We start from the raw sequence: 22392 nt of genomic DNA on the forward strand, positions 1-22392 counted from the left end.
TTTTACAGTGTACTATGTGCACTACACCCATGTATAGTATATAGTTATTGTATGGTTTCAGTATATTTAGTTTTGAGAGAGAAAGAGAGAGAAAAAAAAGAAAAGAAAAAAAGAACATACGCGTGACAGTTAACAGATGCTTAAGCGCTTAATAAATTGGGTCAAGCATATATGATACTTTATTCATTTTATTATGTTGTTGATTAAAGAAAAACAAAGTGCTAAAACTATTTACATAGGCATACAGATGCATCAGATAGAAGCAGATGACTTGAGCAAAAATGTCTGACCACTCTGATTTCTTGTTATTGAAAATTATAAAAACTGAAAAGCAGGTTTTTAAAGGGGTGGTTGATTATGATTTCACTTTTCTAACTTTAGTTAGTGTGTAATGTTGCTGTTTTGAGCATTAACAACATCTGCAAAGTTACAATGCTCAAAGTTCAAAGCAAAGGGAGATATTTGCTTTTAAAAAAATAATTTTTTAAGGACTACAACAAACGGCTGGTAGGGACTACACGACATTCCTCCCAGGTTGGTGACATCACCAACCCTAACATTTACATAAACCCCGCCCCCGGAATACGATTTATAGATTATCAAGACAGAATATGCTAATCAATGACAAGAAGATAACTACACATAAGTAAATTAATCAACTAACCATTCAAAAACATCCTGTTGCATTCTACATGTGGTCACTTATTCTTGAGTCTCTCCATCTTTGTCTGAATCCATTTTGAACATAAAAGGCTGAAAGTTTTTGAAATTTTCAGTGCATGTCTGTGTGAGTGCAAGCTGTTGTAGCTCCGCCCCCTGTGCCGGGAGCAGCAGCTCATTTGCATTTAAAGGAACAGACACAAAATGGTGCGTTTTTGCTCACCCTCAAAAAGTGACAATTTTAACATGCTATATAAAAATATCTGTGGGGTATTTTGAGCTAAAACTTCACATACACACTCTTATCTGGGGACATCAGAGACTTATTTTACATCTTGTGAAAAGGGCATTATACCACCCCTTTAAAAGGAACACGCAGACTTTTTGGGACTTTAGCTTATTCACTGTATCCCCCAGAGTTAGATATGTATGGACTTATCTAACTCTGGGGGATACGGTGAATAAGCTAAAGTCCCAAAAAGTCGGTGTGTTCCTTTAATAGTCAAAAAAAATAGGCTACTAAAGGACAAAATGTGGTGATGATGATGACATATCCGATCATTTAAAAACAGCAAGTATGCACACTGTAGCACTAAAACGAAAATGAAAATTAGCCCATGATTTATACCCTGAAGCCATCCTAGGTCCATATGACATAGGTGTCTTCTTTCAAACAAACACAATCAGAGTTATATTAAAAAATGTCCTGGCTCTTCCAAGCTTTATTATGGCAGTGAATAGCTGTATGTCTTTGGAAGTCCATCAAAGCGCATCTATTCATGATTAAAGTGCTCCACGCATCTCCAGGGGGTTAATAAAGGCCTTCTGAAGTGAAGCGATGTGTTCGTGTAAGAAAAATATCCATATTTAAAACTTTGGTTGACAAAAAAAAAAAAGGTTGAGTAAATCATGGGCTAACTTTCATTTTTGGGTGAACTATCCCTTTAAGCCCCGTCCAGACTGTTAGTCCAAATCGGCAAACAACGCCTGAACGAGGCTTTCAGTCCAAATCCGATTTTTGTCCATATCCGAATGAAATCCGATCAGATTTAGCAAGTGTGAATGGCAAAAAATAAATAAAAAAATTCACATGAAATGCTATTTTTACAAATCTGTGCCTTTGAGCTACATTTATTGAGCAAAATGTAGGCATAGGTCATGCTGTGGTTGTTGTTTTTGGCGTATAGCTAGCCTACACCAACCAACGCAACGTCATAGAATCCAATTAAAAAATCATGGCATGGGCATGGGATTTGGCATGGGAGACAATAATTTTAGATCAGATTCCAATTGGATACACAAATAATCGGATTTGTACTGACAGTGTGAACATTGACTTATTTTATATTTGGGATGTAAATTCATTCACTGATCTGATGATCAGCAGTGCTACATTTCTACCTTCTTTTTTAATATTAGGACTAAAGTATGGAAAGAGTTTCTCAGTGAAAGACTGACCAGTAAAAGAATACATTTGAGATCTGGACTTCACGTCATAAAAGGAAACCAGACCCTCCTCATAATCCACAAACACACCCACTACCTGAGGCTTCACTCTCAGAGACAGAGAGACAGGAGTAGACTCTAATGCAAGATACTGATTCTCATTACTTAGGACTATAATCCAGTATCCATCCTCAGGAGCTGCTGTGATCACTCCCTTCCTGTTAATGGATTCTCTGGCCACTCCTAAATCCCAATCCGTCTTTCCCTTTACCTGCACCTCAAAATAAAATCTTCCTGAGCTGAATGCTTCTTTTGCCAAGACACAGGGACAATAGTCAAACCTCTTTGGATTGTCTGGGAGTTCAAGCATAATGTCTCCATGCTTCACTTGTTTTCTGTCATCCGACAGGAAGAGATGCGGATGAGCTGTATCAGGATCCAGAGTCACATCCACTGAAAAAGAGATCAGATTTCAGATTTGTATCACAACTTACAACATTTTCGTGTGTTTTATATAAAAATATTATACAGACTTTGTCATATGAATTTCAACAAACAGTAAATACAAACAGCACATAAAACTTGGCACATGTGTTTTAAACTTTAAAATGATTCATTTTCTTTATTTTGAACACTATTTGTCATTGACCCTTGCACCTGCATATTGCTGCTTTGTCTTCTGAACTGTGGAGACAAACAACAGTAAAATATATCAGTATGAGGCATATTATGGTAGACTGGTAGGTTTAGGATGAAAATAATGTTGTGTACAACACTATAAATATTAACTTATTAATAACTGAAAAACTCAAAGATAAACTATGTCACATAATAAAGCCTATACTGTAAAATGTTTTTAATAGATTCTCTGAAACTAGGCCACTTTAGGGTACATTGCATGTTGAGGACTATTGACCTCCTTAATGTACAGGTGCATTGCATATAAATTAATTATTTACATAACATATTTAACATAATTTCTTTATAGCATTATGTAAAGGTATTGATATGATATCCCCCTACCAGTGTTGTTGAGTTTCTCATCTATTCCACTTCTAGTTTTGCTGAGTTTCTCATCTAGAGTCTCCTGCAGCTGAATCAAAGCTTTCCTCAGATTCCCCACACTCTCATGAGTGTCACTGATGCTGATCTCAGTCCAGCTGCTGGTGTGTGCAGGTCTGCTCATCGACAGGTAAATCTACAGCAGGAGAGAGCAGAAATCTCTCAGCATGGGGAGTGTTGTGCTGTGAGCAGACAGAAGGATCTACACTGACCTGTAGGAGGTGCAGGTGATCTTCAGTGTGTGAGAGACGCTCCAGCTCAGTGTCTCTCCTCTTTAGCTCAGTGATCTCCTGCTCCAGCTCTTTAATAAACTCTTCAGTCTGCTTCTCTGCTGCTCTCTGCTTCTGCTCCATCATCTCCAGCAACTCAGACTGACATCCCTCAATGGAGCAGATCAGATCGGTGAAGAGCTCAATACTCTCTGCTTTCTCTTTCTCTGACGTCTCCTGATAAATCATAACCAAACACTATTTGTTATATTTTCAAAAATAGCTCACCCAAAAATGGCAATTAAGTCATCATGTACTGTAATTAGTCAGATGATTGGGGCATTATTTCAAGTTTTCCAAGGACATGCATGAGTGAGAAGAAACATACCAAAACTTTTAATGGGATTTGAAAAATTTAACTTGATTTCATTCTGTTCCTCACAAAAAGCTATCGTATGACTTAAAGAGCAGCACAACCTCTCTGAGTGCTGTGTTGATCTTGAGGTCGGGTCTTTTACTGAAATTTTCAGTATTTTCACTGAAATTTTCAGTCGGGTCTTTTACTGAAATTTTCTACTGACATAATGGAGGTGCATCCAGACTCCCTCTCCTGGTCTCAGTTGGTTTTGGTGAAGATGATGAAGATTCTGCCATCACTCTTTCCCTCTTTAACTGCAAACACAAAACACATCTCATTTCACAGCATGGAATGATGATTTCATGTGAAACTGGTTTGATTCATCTGTTAGCCGTTAAACATGTTCAGGTACAAAGTACACACGAGTACAAAGTACACATATTTATGTTACCACATAAAGGACTAGTTTTCAGAGTGTTGACTGAAATTGATCTCAAACCTGGAATCATTTTACTGATGAACTGTTCATACAAAGGTTTACAGATTATTGCAAATAGGGGGGGGATCAAAACCACAAAATGAATATCAGATCACTGAAAAATATTACGAAAAGAATATCTTTTCATTAAAAACAGTTGTAACTAAGACCACATGGAAAGTAAAGTTTTACCTTCAGCTTTCAGTTTGTCTGCAGTTCATTTACTTTCTGTTTCTGACGTGTGATAAAATTTCAGCTCACATCAAACTTTGATTCGCAATCCATCAAATGACATTCTCTTAATAAAATGTTTATATCATTTCAGTGAAGCAAACCCAAAAATACTGAGCATTTGACTAACACTTAAACCTGCTTTTACCCAACTTTACTCCAGTTAAATGTGGCAAATAGAGACGGACCAATAACTTGTTCAGTAAAATATCTTTAATATTTCCATCACTTACCCGTGTATGAGTTTTCAGTGGTGCATACATGCCCTATTCGGACGGGATTAAATGTACAATGGTAGATGGAGTAATGAAATTTGACCACAGGATGTCTGTAATAATAATGGCCAATTTGCACAGGATATCTCAGTAAAACTAGCAGAAGTGGGAGGCGTAACTCAATTTGCGCATTATCTGTAGTATATGGCAAGCCATTTTAACTTTTATTCATTTCCAGGATATAAATCCTTGATATCAACAATTCAGTTTTCACAAGTTAAAATTATAGTCAGGAATTAGATTTCTACTAGTAACAATGGCAATTTTTGATTTCAGAAATTACATTTCCACTAGTAACAATGCTAATTCTTGATATCCACAATTAAATTTTCACTAGTTAAAATAAAATTGAATTTCAACTAGTAAAAACTATAATTCTTGATATCTGTAATTGTAATTGTATTTTCACTAGTGAAATGTCACTGCCATTCAAAATCAATTGTTGATATCAAGAATTGATTTCTTACTAGTTGAAATTCCAATTTCACATATCAGAAATACAATTCTTACTGGTAAACACCTTTATTTTTGATATCAAGAATTCAATTGTCACTAGTTGAAATATCTGTTCTTGATATCAACAATTGAATTGCTAATAGTAATATGTTTACTATGTTCATTTTTGATATCAATAATTCCATTTTCACTAGTGACAATGTTAATTTCTGATATCATGAATGTGATTGTTACTAGTAAGAAAGCCATTTTAGATATCTGAAATTATATTGATATCAGAAATGCATTTTCAGATATCAAAAATTAACATTTTTACTAGTAGCAATTTAATTGTTGATATCTAGAATATACTTTTTTACTAGTAACCACGTAACTCTTGATATCAACATATATATTGTTGTATATATAATTAACTTATAGGATCATTTATTTAAAAACTGTGGCAAAAATCTGCTTTATACTGTATTTATCAGAACTTTTCTGGAAAAAAAAAGCCTAAAAAAAAAAGGATCACAAACTCCCCTCTTCAGGCTTGTGGTAAATATTGACACAAAATCATAAATGTATGCATACTTCAAAACTATAATCATCATAAATTCACTGGAAACAGATAGTGTACAATCCAGGCTAATTTAATCTTATTTCATCAAGTTGGGATGCAACAATCTTCATCTTGTATATTGTATGGTACAGATATTATAGAAATTGTGATGCATGTATGTCCTGAATCTAAATGTTACACATACTGTATATTTCCTCCAACAAAACATGTTACACTGTTTCAGTGCTCTCCAGCAATGAAGTCAAATTTGAAGTCTGTCTCACTCTGAATTTTTCCACATAAACAAAAAATTTAAAATAAAATAGAATCACGTTTAGTTAAATATTACTGATAGTTTTATGTCTGACACCTGTAAAATAATATATTTTATGTCCTTCCTGTTACATTGAATAAACTCCTGGAACTTAGTCACTGTACACAACAACTTTTTTTAATAGACATCCAATCTTTTGAGTTCTAATTTAACTTTGCTGTCAATCATTAAAAATGTCTTTCCAAAGTGTCTTTCCAAAACAATTCCTGGTGAAAAGAACAGGGAAGACAGTAAAACCCTTTGAACAGACTGTGAATTGATATCATAGTCTTGTTTTCATATGTACTATTTATTGTTTATAAAATGACCTTCCTGTATGTGATGGTTCCTTCATCAGTTATAGAAATAAGCACAGGACTTTATTCAGGCTTAACATGTAATTTAAATTTCACAGCGACAGGAGAAAGAAAATGGTTTGACGAATGTTTTAACATTCAGAAAAACAATAAAAAAAGTAAAAACTGGAATAAAAAAAGACTTTACATGTCTCATCATTTAATAACAGCAGGTATTCATAGAACTAAAAATATATTATTTTGTATGTTATTGGTGTCAATTTATTCATTGTATCTGACATGTGAGATGATCAGTGGTGCTGTATTTTTACCTTCTTCATTATTGCAAGGGCAAACGTATGGAAAGAGTTTCTCAGTGAAAGACTGACCAGTGAAAGAATAAATATGAGATCTGGACTCCACGTCATAAAAGGAAACCAGACCCTCCTCATAATCCACAAACACACCCACTACCTGAGGCTTCACTCTCAGAGACAGAGAGACAGGATGAGATTCACAAGCCTGATAGTGATTCCCATCCCTCAGAAATACAGTCCAGTATCCATCCTCAGGAGCTGCTGTGATCATTCCCTTCCTGTTAATGGATTCTCTGGCCACTCCTAAATCCCACTCAGTCTTTCCCTTTACCTGCACCTCAAAATAAAATCTTCCTGAGCCGAATCCTTCTTTTGCCAAAACACAGCAACAATAATCAAACCTTTTTGGGTTGTGTGGGAGTTCAAGCTCAATGTCTCTATATTCCACTTGTTTACCATCATCAGACAGGGTGAGTTTTGGATGAGATGTGTCAGGATCTAGAGTCACATCCACTGAAAGAGATCATATAAATTACAATTTCTCAAGAAAACAGTTTTCATGTCTTTAATATCTTGAAAAAAAGTATTGTTTAGACTTTGGTATATAAATTTAAACTCTCATTTTATGACAATTTGAACATAGAAATCACAAATTTTACCTGCATGTTGCTGCATCCTCTTCAGCACTGTGGAGGCAAAAGACAATAAAGGATTATGACACAAGAACATTGTGGTTCAAATAACCACATAATACATACTAATAAGTAAAATAATGATAATATATAATACTATATAATAAAAGTATTATTATAAGTTTATATATGTAAAAGAATTAAGAATGAGAAAAGTGTGTAGGACAGTCAAAGTCGTATTGGTCAGAATTAAGCTATGTACGTCACAAAAAGGTCTGACATTCTGTTACCAGTTTTGCTGAGTTTCTCTTCTAGAGTCTCCTGCAGCTGAGTCAAAGCTTTCCTCAGATTCCCCACACTCTCATGAGTGTCACTGATACTGATCTCAGTCCAGCTGCTGGTGTGTGCAGATCTGCTCATCGACGGGTAAATCTACAGCAGGAGAGAGCAGAAATCTCTCAGCATGGGGAGTGTTGTGCTGTGAGCAGACAGAAGGATCTACACTGACCTGTAGGAGGTGCAGGTGATCTTCAGTGTGTAAGAGATGCTCCAGCTCAGTGTCTCTCCTCATTAGCTCAGTGATCTCCTGCTCCAGCTCTTTAATAAACTCTTCAGTCTGCTTCTCTGCTGCTCTCTGCTTCTGCTCCATCATCTCCAGCAGCTCAGACTGACATCTCTCAATGGAGCGGATCAGATCAGTGAAGAGTTCAATACTCTCTGCTTTCTCTTTCTCTGATGTTTCCTGATACATCAACGAACAAACTTTCAGTTTTTATTTTTAATGTGTTTTTACTCTTGCCCTAAAAAGTTAGTGAATACTGCCATGAAACACAACTGCATAAAGCCTCCTGCAATGAGGAAAGTAATGGATCTTCTCGGTGAGCCGAGCCTCTAGTGGCCCACAGGAATCCCTATATTTGAAACAATGAAATCCAAAACTCTGGGCACAACTAACTCACGTTAGTTGGTCTTGGTTTATGTGATGCATGAAACAGGCATTTAGTAGCCCTGTGCATCTATATATGTCATAAAGTCTGCATTGTTGACTATGAAAGGGCATCACCTGAGCAGTAATATTTTCCTGAACTCACTTTTCTGAGTTTTGCTGAGCGTTTGAGGTCTTGAATCCTCTTCATTCTGTCCTGGATCATCTGCTGCACATCTGATTGTATCTTCATCAGCTGAGGCTACAGATTCAAATCAATTTCATCAATGAACATTGAATTTATATATCAGATCTGACAGATATTTATTTGTTTATTGTTTGAATAAAGTTAAAGCATGTGCCCTACCCTTCTCTCTCTACTCTCCTCCTCTATAGAAACAGTGTTGTGAGTCTTGTGGTCTGTTACAGCACAGAGGAAACACACACATGTCTGATCATCTCTACAGAACAGCTCCAGAGGTTTATCATGTTTCTGACAGATATGGTCCTCAAGATTCTCCACAGGATCGATCAGTTTGTGTTTCTTTAGCTTTGGGACTCTCTGATGAGGCTCCAGGTGAGTTTGACAGTAAGAGCTCTGACACACCAGGCACATCTTCAGAGCTTTCATCTTTATATCATCACAGATGTCACAGAGAACATCAGATTTACTCTGGCCAGACTTTTCCTTAATGAGCAGCACAACCTCTCTGAGTGCTGTGTTGATCTTGAGGTCGGGTCTTCTTCTGAAAGTTTCTTTACATAGTGGACATTTGTAGGTCTGACTTTTGTCCCAGCACTGGTTCAGGCAGCTCTTACAGAAGTTGTGTCCACATGGAGTGCTGACTGGATCAATGAACGCATCCAGACAGATCGAGCACTGAAGCTCCTTGGCTAGAGGACCACTAGAGGATGACGGAGCTGGAGACGAAGATGAAAAACACCATTAAACACCAACATTTAGATCTGATTTGTACATTAAAATGATTTGCAAAAAAACAACAACAATAAGCAATTAGTATTTCACGAAATCAAGAATAAAGCCTAGATCTGGTCCATTAGATGTGAGTTCTTATCAGTCGGTCACGTTCAGCGTTAACGTCAGTGACTGACGAATTGGGATCCCTATAGAAAGACGCCACAACTGCTGCCCCTTCCAGCACCCTGAGCAAGCCATCAGGTCGCCCTGCATCTGGGGACGGAAGTAGGACAGGGCAGTGCACAGAGAATGTCAATCACTTATGTTCCATTCACCCTGAACAGTGAGACTAGGATAACACTGGAAAAGCATGGCTTTTCCAACTGGAAAGGAACGCTACGGAGACCACATCCTGCTCGTAGGGAGGTAACATGTGGAGTTACACATATGGACTGACAGTCAGGGCAGTGCAACATATGGAAGATCTCAGCAGGCACTCATCCAGCGAGCAAACCCCCACTGTCATCCTCAGATCACCCTGTGTATTAACCGATGTGGCATTGTGCGCATCAAGGCCAGATCGGGGAACAGCAGAGGAGACTCCACCTATTTCCAGGCATCTTGATCTCAACATCGAGATGATCGTCTTCCGGCAGTGGGTGCATAACTCATCAGCGAACGCCACTTCAGCATTCTTACGGCCCAGACATGTGAGGCAGACATCGTGGCTGTCAGACGGGGAAACGACCGAATCCAGAAACACACAGGTGGAATTGCATCTTTAAAAGATGCAACGTCACACCCGTGTTTACTCTTTTAGGGAAACTGCTCTTTAGATTTTGAAGCGCCAAGGGGAACAGCCACTGCTCCAGACTGTGCACTCTCAGCAACCGCGGCCTCCACTGGAACGCGCCGTCACACCAACACCGGAACAGGAACAGTCTCTCGTTCTGATACTCTCTTGAGCGGTGATTGAAGAGCAGAGTGAAACCCAGGTCTGCTCGGCTCCGAAGTGAAAGCTTATTGTGAGTATTTGCACATTGCCTTATATACCCGGAAGCGGGGGAGTGGCTTGCAATGCAAATCTCACTCGCCAATGTGCATTGGCTTGCTCTCTTACCATTTGAAGGTGATTGGGCTCTCAGGCGAGATCCCAATTCGACAGCCATTTTCAACGTGACTGACTGATAGGGAACACCATTTATCGCCTACATTTAAAAATGATGTATACATAAACTGGAATATAAGTCAAGAAAAACTCTAATAAGCAATCAGCTATAGTGTTACATGTTAGAAAGAATGAAGCCTATATCAGTATCACTTTGCTTTTGTTCTTTCTTTATTTCAATTACTGAATTACTGGAGGTTCTTCCATACTTTTTCTCCTGTCCTTACTTTGTTTTCGTGATGTTGATGAAGCCATTGCTCGTCCCCTCTTTAAACCTATTCAGGAGAAATTCACCACAACACATTTCTCATTAGTTGCATGAAATAAGATAGAGTTAGAGTCTAACATAGAGTTAGAGTTATAGAGTTTAAAGGTGAATTATGTAATATTGGCCATGTTAAAATACTTCTACATATCTAATAATGTATGAAGATGGAGTCTACCAGCCTGACAACAGCAACTCTGACTCAACCAGTTATGCAGCTTTGGAGAGTGACGATCTGGGCCAATGGTATATTGAGAAAAAGTTCAAGAAACCGGTCTGAAAACATAATTTGTACAATTATATTTGGTGCCACTAGAGGCAAAGAAATTACAAGCTTCACCTTTAAAGTCTAAATAAAATTGAATCACAAAAGTATGAAAACACTTAGTCAACACTAAGATCAGATCAGAATAATAAATACTCAAATACTCAGATCAGAATCACAAACCTGGATCCACATCTTAAACCAGTCTAAGTTGGTTTATTGGTTTTAACTGGTCTCCCAGCCTGGCAAGGTTGGTCTGTTTCTGGTTTTGGATGGGGTCTGAGCACAATTCTTCCAGACAGGTTGGTAGACCAGCTAGACCAGGAAGCCAGTCTACCAAGCAAGTTGTGTATTTGGCTTTTGCAAAAACCTGGTTTTGCTGAACTTATTCCAGTTACTTACACAGACCACTAACATTTAAAACCTGTTTAGTAAAATCTCTTACAGTACATCACTTACCTGTGAGTGAATATCAGCTGTGGCTTTAGATCACCTGAAGATTATCACCTTATAGCTTCTGTGGTTTAACAAGAAAATTCTGCAGTTTTCAGAGTGATAGTCATCAGTTTTGTTTCTCTTTCACTGCAAGGACTCACTCACCAGCAGTGATGTCAAAGCTCCTCCCAAATTGGAATGCAACAGAATTCCTATACATTCTGTTGTGAAGGAAACTGACAGAACATGTGTTGACATTAAACTTGCCTAACAGAATAGTAATGAAAGTTTGTTCTACAACATATTAAAATGTGACTATATCACATACTGAATAAGTAAGAACTGAATAAGTGTTTAACTTGTTTTTAACTTTTAAAGTGTTTCAGGGGTGTGTACAGATATTTTTGGGGGCAGGGGCCAGGCCACCCATCTCATAGTTATTTATAAAAATAAAAAATAAATAAAAAAAGTTACATTGTGTAGAACATATTTTAATTAATTACACTTATTAACACTAATATACTAAAATAATACTAAAACCATTAGTCTTTCATTTTACAGATTAAATCACTAATTTAACAGATTTGTTTAAACCGGTTGATCATTTATAAATGAAATAAGTGACCTCAGTCTTTACGAATTGGTCATTGAATCATCGACTCACCCAAGTCATCCAGTCAAAAACACTCAATAACAAAACACTTTTTTGAAAGATGCAACTATTCAGCTTTGTTTGGAACTATTCACATTGGCAAAATAGAGCAAAAACTGTCAAAATTGAAAATACTAGTGCAAAATGCCCGTGCAAAATCAGTTTTTGTGTGTGTTTTTAGTAATTGTTGGTTTGGTGCCCGTGAAAGAGACTGTGAATGCATTGAATTCAGGGAGCAGGCTACAAATGATGGCTGTGAATAAACTATAATATTCAGAAGTAAACAGTGTAGCTGACTGAGTGTTTATGTATACCACAACCTTCTAAGTGCTGGTGCAAAATGCCCGTGCAAAATCAGCTTTTGAGTGTGTTTTTAGTAATTGTTGGTTTGGTGTGTTTGAGTGCTCATTGTTACAATTACACAGCAAAGTTCAGTGACATTTTTATTTGTGCATGGTAGAAAGCACACAGTGAACTCCGAGAAAACGCTATGCTTGAGGAAACAGTTTGTGAATAGGCTACAATGATGCCCGTGAAAGAGACTGTGAACGCATTGAATAGGATATGTTTAGTTGGTGAATAGCATAGGCTACTATTACACAGTAGCGATAACTTTAAGCGCACCAGAATGAAATATAATATTCAGAAGTAAACAGCATAGCTCACTTACAGATTCAGTTTACATCCACAAATGAATAAGCGCGTCGATTCAGGGAGCAGTGCAAAGTGCCCGTGCAAAAATCAGTTTTTGTGAGCCGATCGCCGTCAAAAAAGTTCAGGAGATATTTCTTAGCGATGGCTGATTTCAACAGTTTCAATATGATAGCATTTTGGGGAAAAAAGTGTCATGAATTTATTGCATTTTTGGGGGGAAATAATCAGTTTTTATAATAGATCTTTGAAAATCCAAATCTGGATTTGAATTTATGATATTATAATCTAAAGATGCTATGTGAAAGTTTGAAACAGAAAATAGTGGTTTTCATCTTGCCACTTTCTTGGTAAAGAAAACACATTTTTACTCAAATTAATCAAAATGGATTTATCACGTTCTGGAACCAAACTATAATATTCAGAAGTAAACAGTGTAGCTGACAGAGTGTTTATTTTTAAACCACAACCTTCTTGGGGCTTCTTTGACCGATACAACCCTCTAATGTCAGAATGTTTATTTTTAAACCACAACCTTTTAAAAATGATATATTTAATGATATCTTTAGCATTTCTCATCCAAACAACGTCAAACTTGGCACTGCACTTACTCGTGCCCGTAGCAAGACACCTGTCGAATTTGAAATCCATCGGACTAACGGTTCGAGAGATATGTGGCTAACAGACACACACACACACACACACACACACACACAGACACACAGACAGACGTTTCTGTAATTTATAGATAGACTAGTGCAAAATGCCCGTGCAAAATCAGTTTTTGTGTGTGTTTTTAGTAATTGTTGGTTTGGTGCCCGTGAAAGAGACTGTGAACGTATTGAATTCAGGGAGCAGGCTAGGTTACTACAAATGATGGCTGTGAATAAACTATAATATTCAGAAGTAAACAGTGTAGCTGACTGAGTGTTTATGTATACCACAACCTTCTAAGTGCTAGTGCAAAATGCCCGTGCAAAATCAGTTTTTGAGTGTGTTTTTAGTAATTGTTGGTTTGGTGTGTTTGAGTGCTCATTGTTACAATTACACAGCAAAAGTTCAGTGACATTTTTATTTGTGCATGGTAGAAAGCACACAGTGAACTCAGAGAAAACGCTATGCTTGAGGAAACAGTTTGTGAATAGGCTACAATGATGCCCGTGAAAGAGACTGTGAACGCATTGAATAGGATATGTTTAGTTGGTGAATAGCATAGGCTACTATTACACAGTAGCGATAACTTTAAGCGCACCAGAATGAAATATAATACTCATAAGTAAACAGCATAGCTGACTTACAGATTCAGTTAACATCCACAAATGAATAAGCGCATCGATTCAGGGAGCAGTGCAAAGTGCCCGTGCAAAATCAGTTTTTGTGAGCTGATCGCCGTCAAAAAAGTTCAGGAGATATTTCTTAGTGATGGCTGATTTCAACAGTTTCAATATGATAGCATTTTGAAAAAAAAGTGTCATGAATTTATTGCATTTTTGGGGAAATATTATAAAGTTTTTATAATAGATTTTTGAAAATCCAAATCTGGATTTGATTTTTTTATGATATTATAACCTAAAGATGCTATGTGAAAGTTTGAAACAGAAAATAGTGGTTTTCATCTGGCCACTTTCTTGGTAAAGAAAACACATTTTTACTCAAATTAATCAAAATGGATTTATCACGTTCTGGAACCAAACTATAATATTCAGAAGTAAACAGTGTAGCTGACAGAGTGTTTATTTTTAAACCACAACCTTCTTGGGGCTTCTTTGACCGATACAACCCTCTAATGTCAGAATGTTTATTTTTAAACCACAACCTTTTAAAAATGATATATTTAACGATATCTTTAGCATTTCTCATCCAAACAACGTCAAACTTGGCACTGCACTTACTCGTGGCAAGACACCTGTCGAATTTGAAATCCATCGGACTTAGGGTTGCCACCTTTGATTTGTGAAAAACCGGGACACTCAGATTTTATTTTATTTTTTTCTGTTGTTGGGGGGGGGGGGGGGGGGGGGGTGTTGTTTTTGCATGATTTTCCAGCGCTGTTTTTCCTTTATATTTAACTGAAATTTTTAACTGTAAAAAAAATAATCTTGCAAATAAGTGTATTGTGATTGTCAAAACATTTTAGTAACTAAACTGAACTGTATTAGGTTTAGTGACAACATGTTACAATGTTTATATGGTAACAGTTACAATTTCTGGTAAGATACGTTTTTTATTATTGCTTGAAACAAATTTCAGGATTTCAATTCAGTTCAATTCTTGTGATTTGATTTAATTGACTGATTTGGATAAATATTAGGTACACAAGATAGGCATTCATTTTTCTCAAGAAAAAAATTTCACCTAATGCTGTAAACATACAGAGAGCCTTATCAGCTGGTAAAATTATTTAAGGTTAAAAATAACTTTATTTAACAAATTAAATATAATGCGTTTTTTTATTATAATAACAACTTTATTTAATGATAAGTAAATATAATAAATATGTAATATAGTAGCCTATGTTTAGCAAAATACTCTCTATAGCTCTTTTTTTTCTAGCTAACTAACGTGCTATAGCCTATTATGGTCATCAAATGGCTTTCCTGAGGTAATGTTATGTGACAATTGTTCTCCAGCTGTTTTTATTGACCCTTTCCGCGATTGAAAAACACTGATTGATCGATATTATGTATGATGAATATACATTTCGGTAAGTTGTACGTTTTCTTTTAACATTGTTCATTCGTGTTTATTTACTATTAGCTAGAGGTGATCAGTTTACGTGCTGCTAGGGATCTTTCACGTCACATTTACAAACGCCAAAACGGTGTTTATTGTTTGAATTTCGTAATAAAATTGACAGAATCTGAGAGCTGAGATTTTTTTATATCATAAGTAACCTGCTCTGTCTAGTCTGTCGGTCTCCGTGTACTCTTTGCTTCGCGATTTTTCTGTGCAGCTCTGCAGTAACAGTAAAAGGAAACGGTTTGAAACCAGGAAATTCTACTTTAGAAGTACATTTTAACAAAAAACCGGGACAATTCATGTCCCGGGAAAGAATATTAATTTTCCGGGACTGTCGCTCAAAAAAGAGAACAATCCCTGGAAAACCGGGACGGGTGGCAACCCTAATTCGGACTAACGGTTCGAGAGATATGTGGTTAACAGACACACACACAGACATACAGACAGACAGACAGACATACAGACAGACAGACAGACGTTTCTGTAATTTATAGATAGATTATTATCTATCTATAAATTACAGAAACGTCTGTCTGTCTGTCTGTATGTCTGTCTGTCTGTCTGTGTGTGTGTCTGTTAACCACATATCTCTCGAACTGTTAGTCCGATGGATTTCAAATTCGACAGGTGTCTCGCCACGGGCACGAGTAAGTGTAGTGCCAAGTTTGACGTTGTTTGGATGAGAAATGCTAAAGATATCGTTAAATATATAATTTTTAAAAGGTTGTGGTTTAAAAATAAACATTCTGACATTAGAGGGTTGTGTCGGTCAAAGAAGCCCCAAGAAGGTTGTGATTTAAAAATAAACATTCTGACACTCAATCAGCTACACTGTTTACTTCTGAATATTATAGTTTGGTGATAAATGTGATAAATCCATTTTGATTAATTTGAGTAAAAATGTGTTTTCTTTACCAAGAAACCAACAATTACTAAAAACACACACAAAAGCTGATTTTGCACGGGCACTTTGCACTGCTCCCTGAATCGACACGCTTATTCATTTGTGGATGTAAACTGAATCTATATGTTAGCTATGCTGTTTACTTCTGAATATTATATTTCATTCTGGTGCGCTTAACGTTATCGCTAGGCTACTGTGTAATAGTAGCCTATGCTATTCACCAACTAAACATATCCTATTCAATGCGTTCACAGTCTATTACAGCGTTTTCTCAGAGTTCACTGTGTGCTTTCTACCATGCACAAATAAAAATGTCACTGAACTTTTGCTGTGTAATTTTAACAATGAGCATTCAATCACACCAAACCAACAATTACTAAAAACACACACAAAAACTGATTTTGCACGGGCATTTTGCACTAGTGTCTAAAAATTAACTTATAGAGAATGTGAAGTTGATGTCACGCTGCATTGAATTTTGGGTAAGTGTTTTGTTTACGAGCCATATTGTGAGAACCCAGATGCCTTTCTGCCCAGTGACCCTAAAGGATCGTATGCACGCACGCTGTCATTCTAGGGGTGCCAATAATTGTGGCCAACGTGTTTTGGATTTGATTTTCCCCCACTTTCAATTATTTTACTTCAATGAAAGGTTCGATTTTTGCGAATTTATGGAATAAAAGATCGAAATGATTAACAACGCAGATTTTATTTTTACAGCCCTCTTTGATCATATTAACCAGGGGTGCCAATACTTCTGACCAATAATGGCTTTACATCTGAAAAAAGAAAAAGAAAAAAAAAGGTCTTAATTCCTGAGGTGGAAAAATATGATTTGTTGGAGGCAGAGTGCGAATTAACCCACCATAATTGGGGGGTACTGCTCCTTCACTTCTTCTATGACCATCATGGTCCACTACCATATCAATCCCCACCGTGATCGCCAAGTGCAACATGTGTTGTGCAACACATACAAGGTCTAAACATGCGACATTGACAAACTGATAATCAGTAGGCTATAGAATATCTCATTGTTATTATATATCCAAAAGAGAACTGGTTTGATCAACTCCCCAAAGTTAGAAGTTAAGTGCACTGAAATACCATTCTAATTACTAGTAAAAGTAATACCTTTACAAGAAGCCTATTGCCTATTTCAGGGTTTTTCCTGGCTTAAAATGAGGCGGAGGTGGTAAAATCCTAATAATGTAGGCAATTTTATTAATAAGATAATATAATGTTTATTTTTTTGTAGATCATCATATAGCCTAATGTGTTTCCCACATTATTTTGTTGGTGGAGCTTGGTATCTCTAGGGGGGTCCGGGGGCATGCAGAAAATTTTGTACATTTTAAAGATAAATTCATTAATCTGGTGCACTTTGAGTCACCCGAATCCACTATTAAAAATAAATAATCCACCCGCAAACCGCCCATATTCTTTGATTTAGTTATCTGCATCTGATCATCATATTACAATTATTCAAATTCTCAGTGTTAAGCATGATAATATGTTACCACATATCACACTGAAGTAGGCTGATTTAAAATGAACATTTATTTAAAATTAAAGTTCTTCTTTTGGCAAAATTACATTTCCTTAATAGCCTAAACAAAGGCTTTACTTAAATTGTTTCATTACATCACTGTTTGAAAACACTCTTGGAGGTTTGAGACTGAGAACCACTGGAGTAGAAGAGATCAGAATTTATCAGAGAGATCAGTTATTTAGATGGTGGACCGTGACATCTTGTGGTGAGTAAGAGATACTGCAGGAGCAGATATGACACTAACTACTGATGCTGGTGACCGTGTTGTAATCTACTACTTGGTCACTGGTTCCCCATCTAACTATGGGGCTACTTTAGAGCCATTATAGTTTCCTTTATTTTCCTCATTTAGATAAATTATTTCCTTAATGCACGCATTAAATGTGCATATCTAAGATCATATTCAATAGGAACAGGAATTCGGAAAGGCAGTTTAAAAGTTACCTGAGTATTTTATTATTTTAAAGCCTTGTGGTCGAAAAAGATAAAAGATATATATACAATTTGTCTTATATTGTATAACTTTTTCATTATAATAGCAGGTTCATTCTGAACAGATACAAAGTTAATAAATAACTCTTGGGTTATCACAAAAAAACAACAACAATTGATTCCAAGCACAACTATGCAATATGCTTACAAAATTGACACATTTTTAATAATAAAGTTTGAATAAAGGGTGAAAATGTAAATTTTCCTAGGCTGGACATCAATTTTGTATTTGTCAATAACATTTGACAGGTTTATTTAAAGTAAGATTATTAAATATTACAAAGTTAAACTTTAAACATTAAATTATATAATTATATTTATACATTAGATATAAACATCAAATGAAGAGTTTGGTTGACAAACGCCAGTCTCCTTTCTCTGCAGAATGAGATAAATCCGCTCAACCAATCACAGCGCATCATTCCACGCACTGTAAACAGTAACGGCAGCGCTTTGAATACACCCGGCATCCTAGTTTTTCCTATCTACTTTGTACTTTTTGATCAACAATCAAACAAAATCTTTTATAATTTTGACGGCATTGATGAACCTGTGGTGGTTTCTGCGGTAGGGAAGAAACGTAAGCCATCGAAATCTAATCATTTACGTGAGGAGATTAAGACGACGAGGCGCGGGAGGAGGAAAAATGCCGGCTGTTGCTTGTACTCACACGACAGCATCAAACTTCTGTCACACTGACACGTTGAACCCAGGGGATCTTTTGAAAAACTTTCAGTTGTTTTACTCAAAGTCAACGAAAACCGAGCAGGACTAAGCCATTTTACAGATGATCGCCGTCAAAAAAGTTCAAGAGGTATTTCCTAGCAATGGCTGATTGAATGTATTTTTAGTCCAGTGCCTGTAATAAGATATTGACAGAGTTCAGAGGCTGCAGGGTTGCCAACTCTCACGCATCTCGCGTGACAGTCACGCATTCAGCCTCAATCTCACGCTCTCACGCTCAACAAAGAAATCTCACGCAAAAATAGACATTCTTCTGTGCTGTATTTTTTTTCACTCATGTGCACTAAATTTCAGAATTACTATAAACAATTCAGGCTCTTAACTACTGGATGGACCACTAGTTATGGCGCAAATGATTTAAAAATCTCCCACAATCTAGAGCGAGCACGCATGCGAGACAGAGACTGTGCTCCAAACCAACCGATAGCGCGCGCACGCACGGCAGAGAGGGAAAGTCTTACCCCCCCCCCGTTTGAAGTCTTTACCCCCCCCCCCCCCCCCCCCCCCCCGTTTGAAGTCTTTACCCCCCCCCCCCCCCCCGTTGGAGAAGTCTCACTCCGAGCTAAACTGAAAAGTTGGCAACCCTGAGGCTGTCATATGTGGATCAACTTATTTTGTTGTGTATTTTCAACAGTTTCAATATGAAAAATAACTTTTATATTGATTCAATGGATTAATTGCATTTGGGGAAAAAAAGTGTCATGAATTTATTGCATTTTGGGGAAAAAATGATCAGTTTTTATAATAAATCTTTGAAAATCAAAATCTGGATTTGAATTTGTTTTGTTATTATAACCTAAAGATGCTATGTGAAAGTTTGAAACAGAAAATAGTGGTTTTCATCTTGCCACATTCTTGGTAAAGAAAACACATTTTTACTCAAATTAATCAAAATGGATTTATCGTGTTTTGGAACCAAACTCTTCAAATATATTTTGACATAAATAGCATACCCACTGCCCATTATTTTATATGATTGTTAAACATTAGTGCAGTTTATTTTAATGAAACAATCCACTATATGGTGTGAGGTTTAATTGTGTATAGAAATGCTTAGGACACCTCTAACAGTTTTACCATCTCTTATTTTGCGCTGATTACTAACCAAACAAATGCCACAAAAGGCATAATATCTAAGAGCATTATAAAACTTTTTGTCTCGTAATCCATAGATGAAGGGACTCATACCTCGAGGCAAGATCACAAATAAGAGGAAATTTGAGTACCTTACATTCACAAATATCATGACATCTACTTTCCATAAAGGCATTTCTATATAAGGGGTTATAATAATAATTCATTAATAATAATTCATTACATTTATATAGCGCTTTTCTAGGCACTCAAAGCGCTTTACATAGAAGGGGGAATCTCCTCAACCACCACCAATGTGCAGCATCCACTTGGATGATGCGACGGCAGCCATATTGCGCCAGAACGCCCACCACACACCAGCTTACCGGTGGAGAGGAGACAGAGTGATGAAGCCAATCAGTATGTGGGGATGATTAGGAGGCCATGATGGACAGAGGCCACTGGGCAAATTTGGCCAGGATGCCGGGGTTACACCCCTACTCTTTCGAAAGACATCCTGGGATTTTTAATGACCACAGAGAGTCAGGACCTCGGTTTTACGTCTCATCCGAAGGACGTTGCTCTTTGACAGTATAGTGTCCCCGTCACTACACTGGGGCATTAGGACCCACACAGACCACAGGGTGAGCGCCCCCTGCTGGCCTCACTAACACCTCTTCCAGCAGCAACCTGGTTTTCTCAGGAGGTCTCCCATCCAGGTACTAACCAGGCTCAGCCCTGCTTAGCTTCAGTGGGCAACCAGTCTTGGGCTACAGGGTGACATGGCTGCTGGCTAAATAAGCTGTATAAGCTGCGCCATACACAGAAGCAGCTGAATGCCATGGAGAAGAACAGTTTTTAGACCCTTATTTGTTGACTTCTTGTTCTCAGAGGAGGCAGACCTGGCCACGATCATAATCTTGATGTAGGTGGAGATAGTAATACACAACATTATGATGAATAAGAGCTGTAGCGCCGCTGCCCTCATGTCCGCCAGCCATTTTACCTGTAACATGATCTCCACAGTACACACAACATATGAGAACCTGGCACCAGGTGAAAGATAAGCAAAAGAGACAATGAGAATAAACAGTGGGAGAAGAAGACTGACACCCCATATGATGAGAAGCCCAATGAAGGTGTTTTTGGGGGTGGAGATGCTGGCATGTCTTAAAGGCAAACATATCGCCACATAACGCTCCAAACACATGGCTACAAGAGTCAAGGGTGTACAAACAGTGAGAAAAGACATAATTGTGCAGGTCATACAGCAAGGAATTATGTGCACGGGGTACTGGTAAAACGACCCAATAAGGGTTAAATCAGTCAACAGTAATAAAGCAGTGTCAGCAAAAAGAGTCTGAGCAAACAGAATGTAGCGTGTGTCCCTGAAGGTCTCCTTCTTCAGAAAGGTGAAAATCATCAGTCCGTTCAAATAGAGAAGAATCCCCACCACTACATGCACAATCAAAGGCTTCTCATTGAAGGCTTTCAAACTGTATGTACTGCTTAAGTTGTTTCCTGTTAAGTTCATAATGATGGCAAAAATAAGCCATGAAAAAACTAAGTCAGAAGGTTGAAGTTGCGCATAACCTCCGATCTCTCCTTTCTTTGTGCTGTTTTTATAGAGCTGTAGATGGGCTGGACCTTGTTTTGTTTACAGACACTCATATGTCATCAGTGCAGATGTTTCTATAACGCAGTGCTTATTTCATCATCTGGGATGCATGTGACGACAGATTTAATCAAAGAATATCATAATGTGTGTAGGTGTTTAATGAGGTAAATAGTATTACAGAAAACACTAGTGAATCCATGAATTATTAGGCTATCTATTTAATTTTTACTGAGCAATCACATTTATTTTTCCACTGGCCACACTTGAAAGAAACTAACTAAGAAATAACTTGGATCCATTGGTCTAAATTGATCAGGTCTGTCTCGGCTCCTAAAATCTGTACCCGACCCAACGTGCATAAATACACGACCTGAGACAGACCTGATCAATTTAGACCAATGGATCCAAGTTATTTCTTAGTTAGTTTCTTTCAAGTGTGGCCAGTAGAAAAATAAATGTGATTGCTCAGTAAAAATTAAATAGATAGCCTAATAATTCATGGATTCACTAGTGTTTTCTGTAATACTATTTACCTCATCTCCGGCTTCTGCACACAAAAATCTTGCATGAACACGCAGCGTAATGAAGCGAGTGGCTTTACCTGATGGATCTCATAGCTATGAGATGGTTCGACAAGCAAATTTGACAAATCGACGTGAATGTCACTTCAGGTTCCAGATTCACACAACGAATGTGTGTTGTGCTTGGGCCAAACACA

The 22392-nt window shown here is 37.3% G+C and overlaps 2 protein-coding genes across 2 annotated transcripts; both read right to left on the reverse strand.

The window, feature by feature from the left end:
* Positions 1–2002: 2002 nt before the first annotated feature.
* On the reverse strand, positions 2003–10541 carry LOC311090334 (E3 ubiquitin-protein ligase TRIM39-like; the record flags this gene model as incomplete). The annotated part of the gene is made up of 10 exons (XM_084125596.1): positions 2003–2559; positions 3130–3304; positions 3381–3614; positions 6620–7155; positions 7302–7328; positions 7565–7706; positions 7783–8016; positions 8366–8461; positions 8567–9120; positions 10514–10541. 10 exons carry the CDS (start codon positions 10539–10541, stop codon positions 2003–2005), a joined length of 2583 nt encoding a protein of 860 aa, XP_083981722.1.
* Positions 10542–20849: 10308 nt separating this feature from the next.
* or91a3 (odorant receptor, family 91, subfamily A, member 3) lies at positions 20850–21847 on the reverse strand (the record flags this gene model as incomplete). Its single annotated transcript, XM_084125597.1, has 1 exon — positions 20850–21847. The coding sequence occupies exon 1, from the start codon at positions 21588–21590 to the stop codon at positions 20850–20852; it is 741 nt and encodes a 246-aa protein (XP_083981723.1). The 5' UTR covers positions 21591–21847.
* Positions 21848–22392: the final 545 nt, after the last annotated feature.

This window comes from Abramis brama (assembly GCF_963993115.1).
Source record: "Abramis brama genome assembly, chromosome: 10".
Taxonomy (NCBI): Eukaryota; Metazoa; Chordata; class Actinopteri; order Cypriniformes; family Leuciscidae; genus Abramis; species Abramis brama.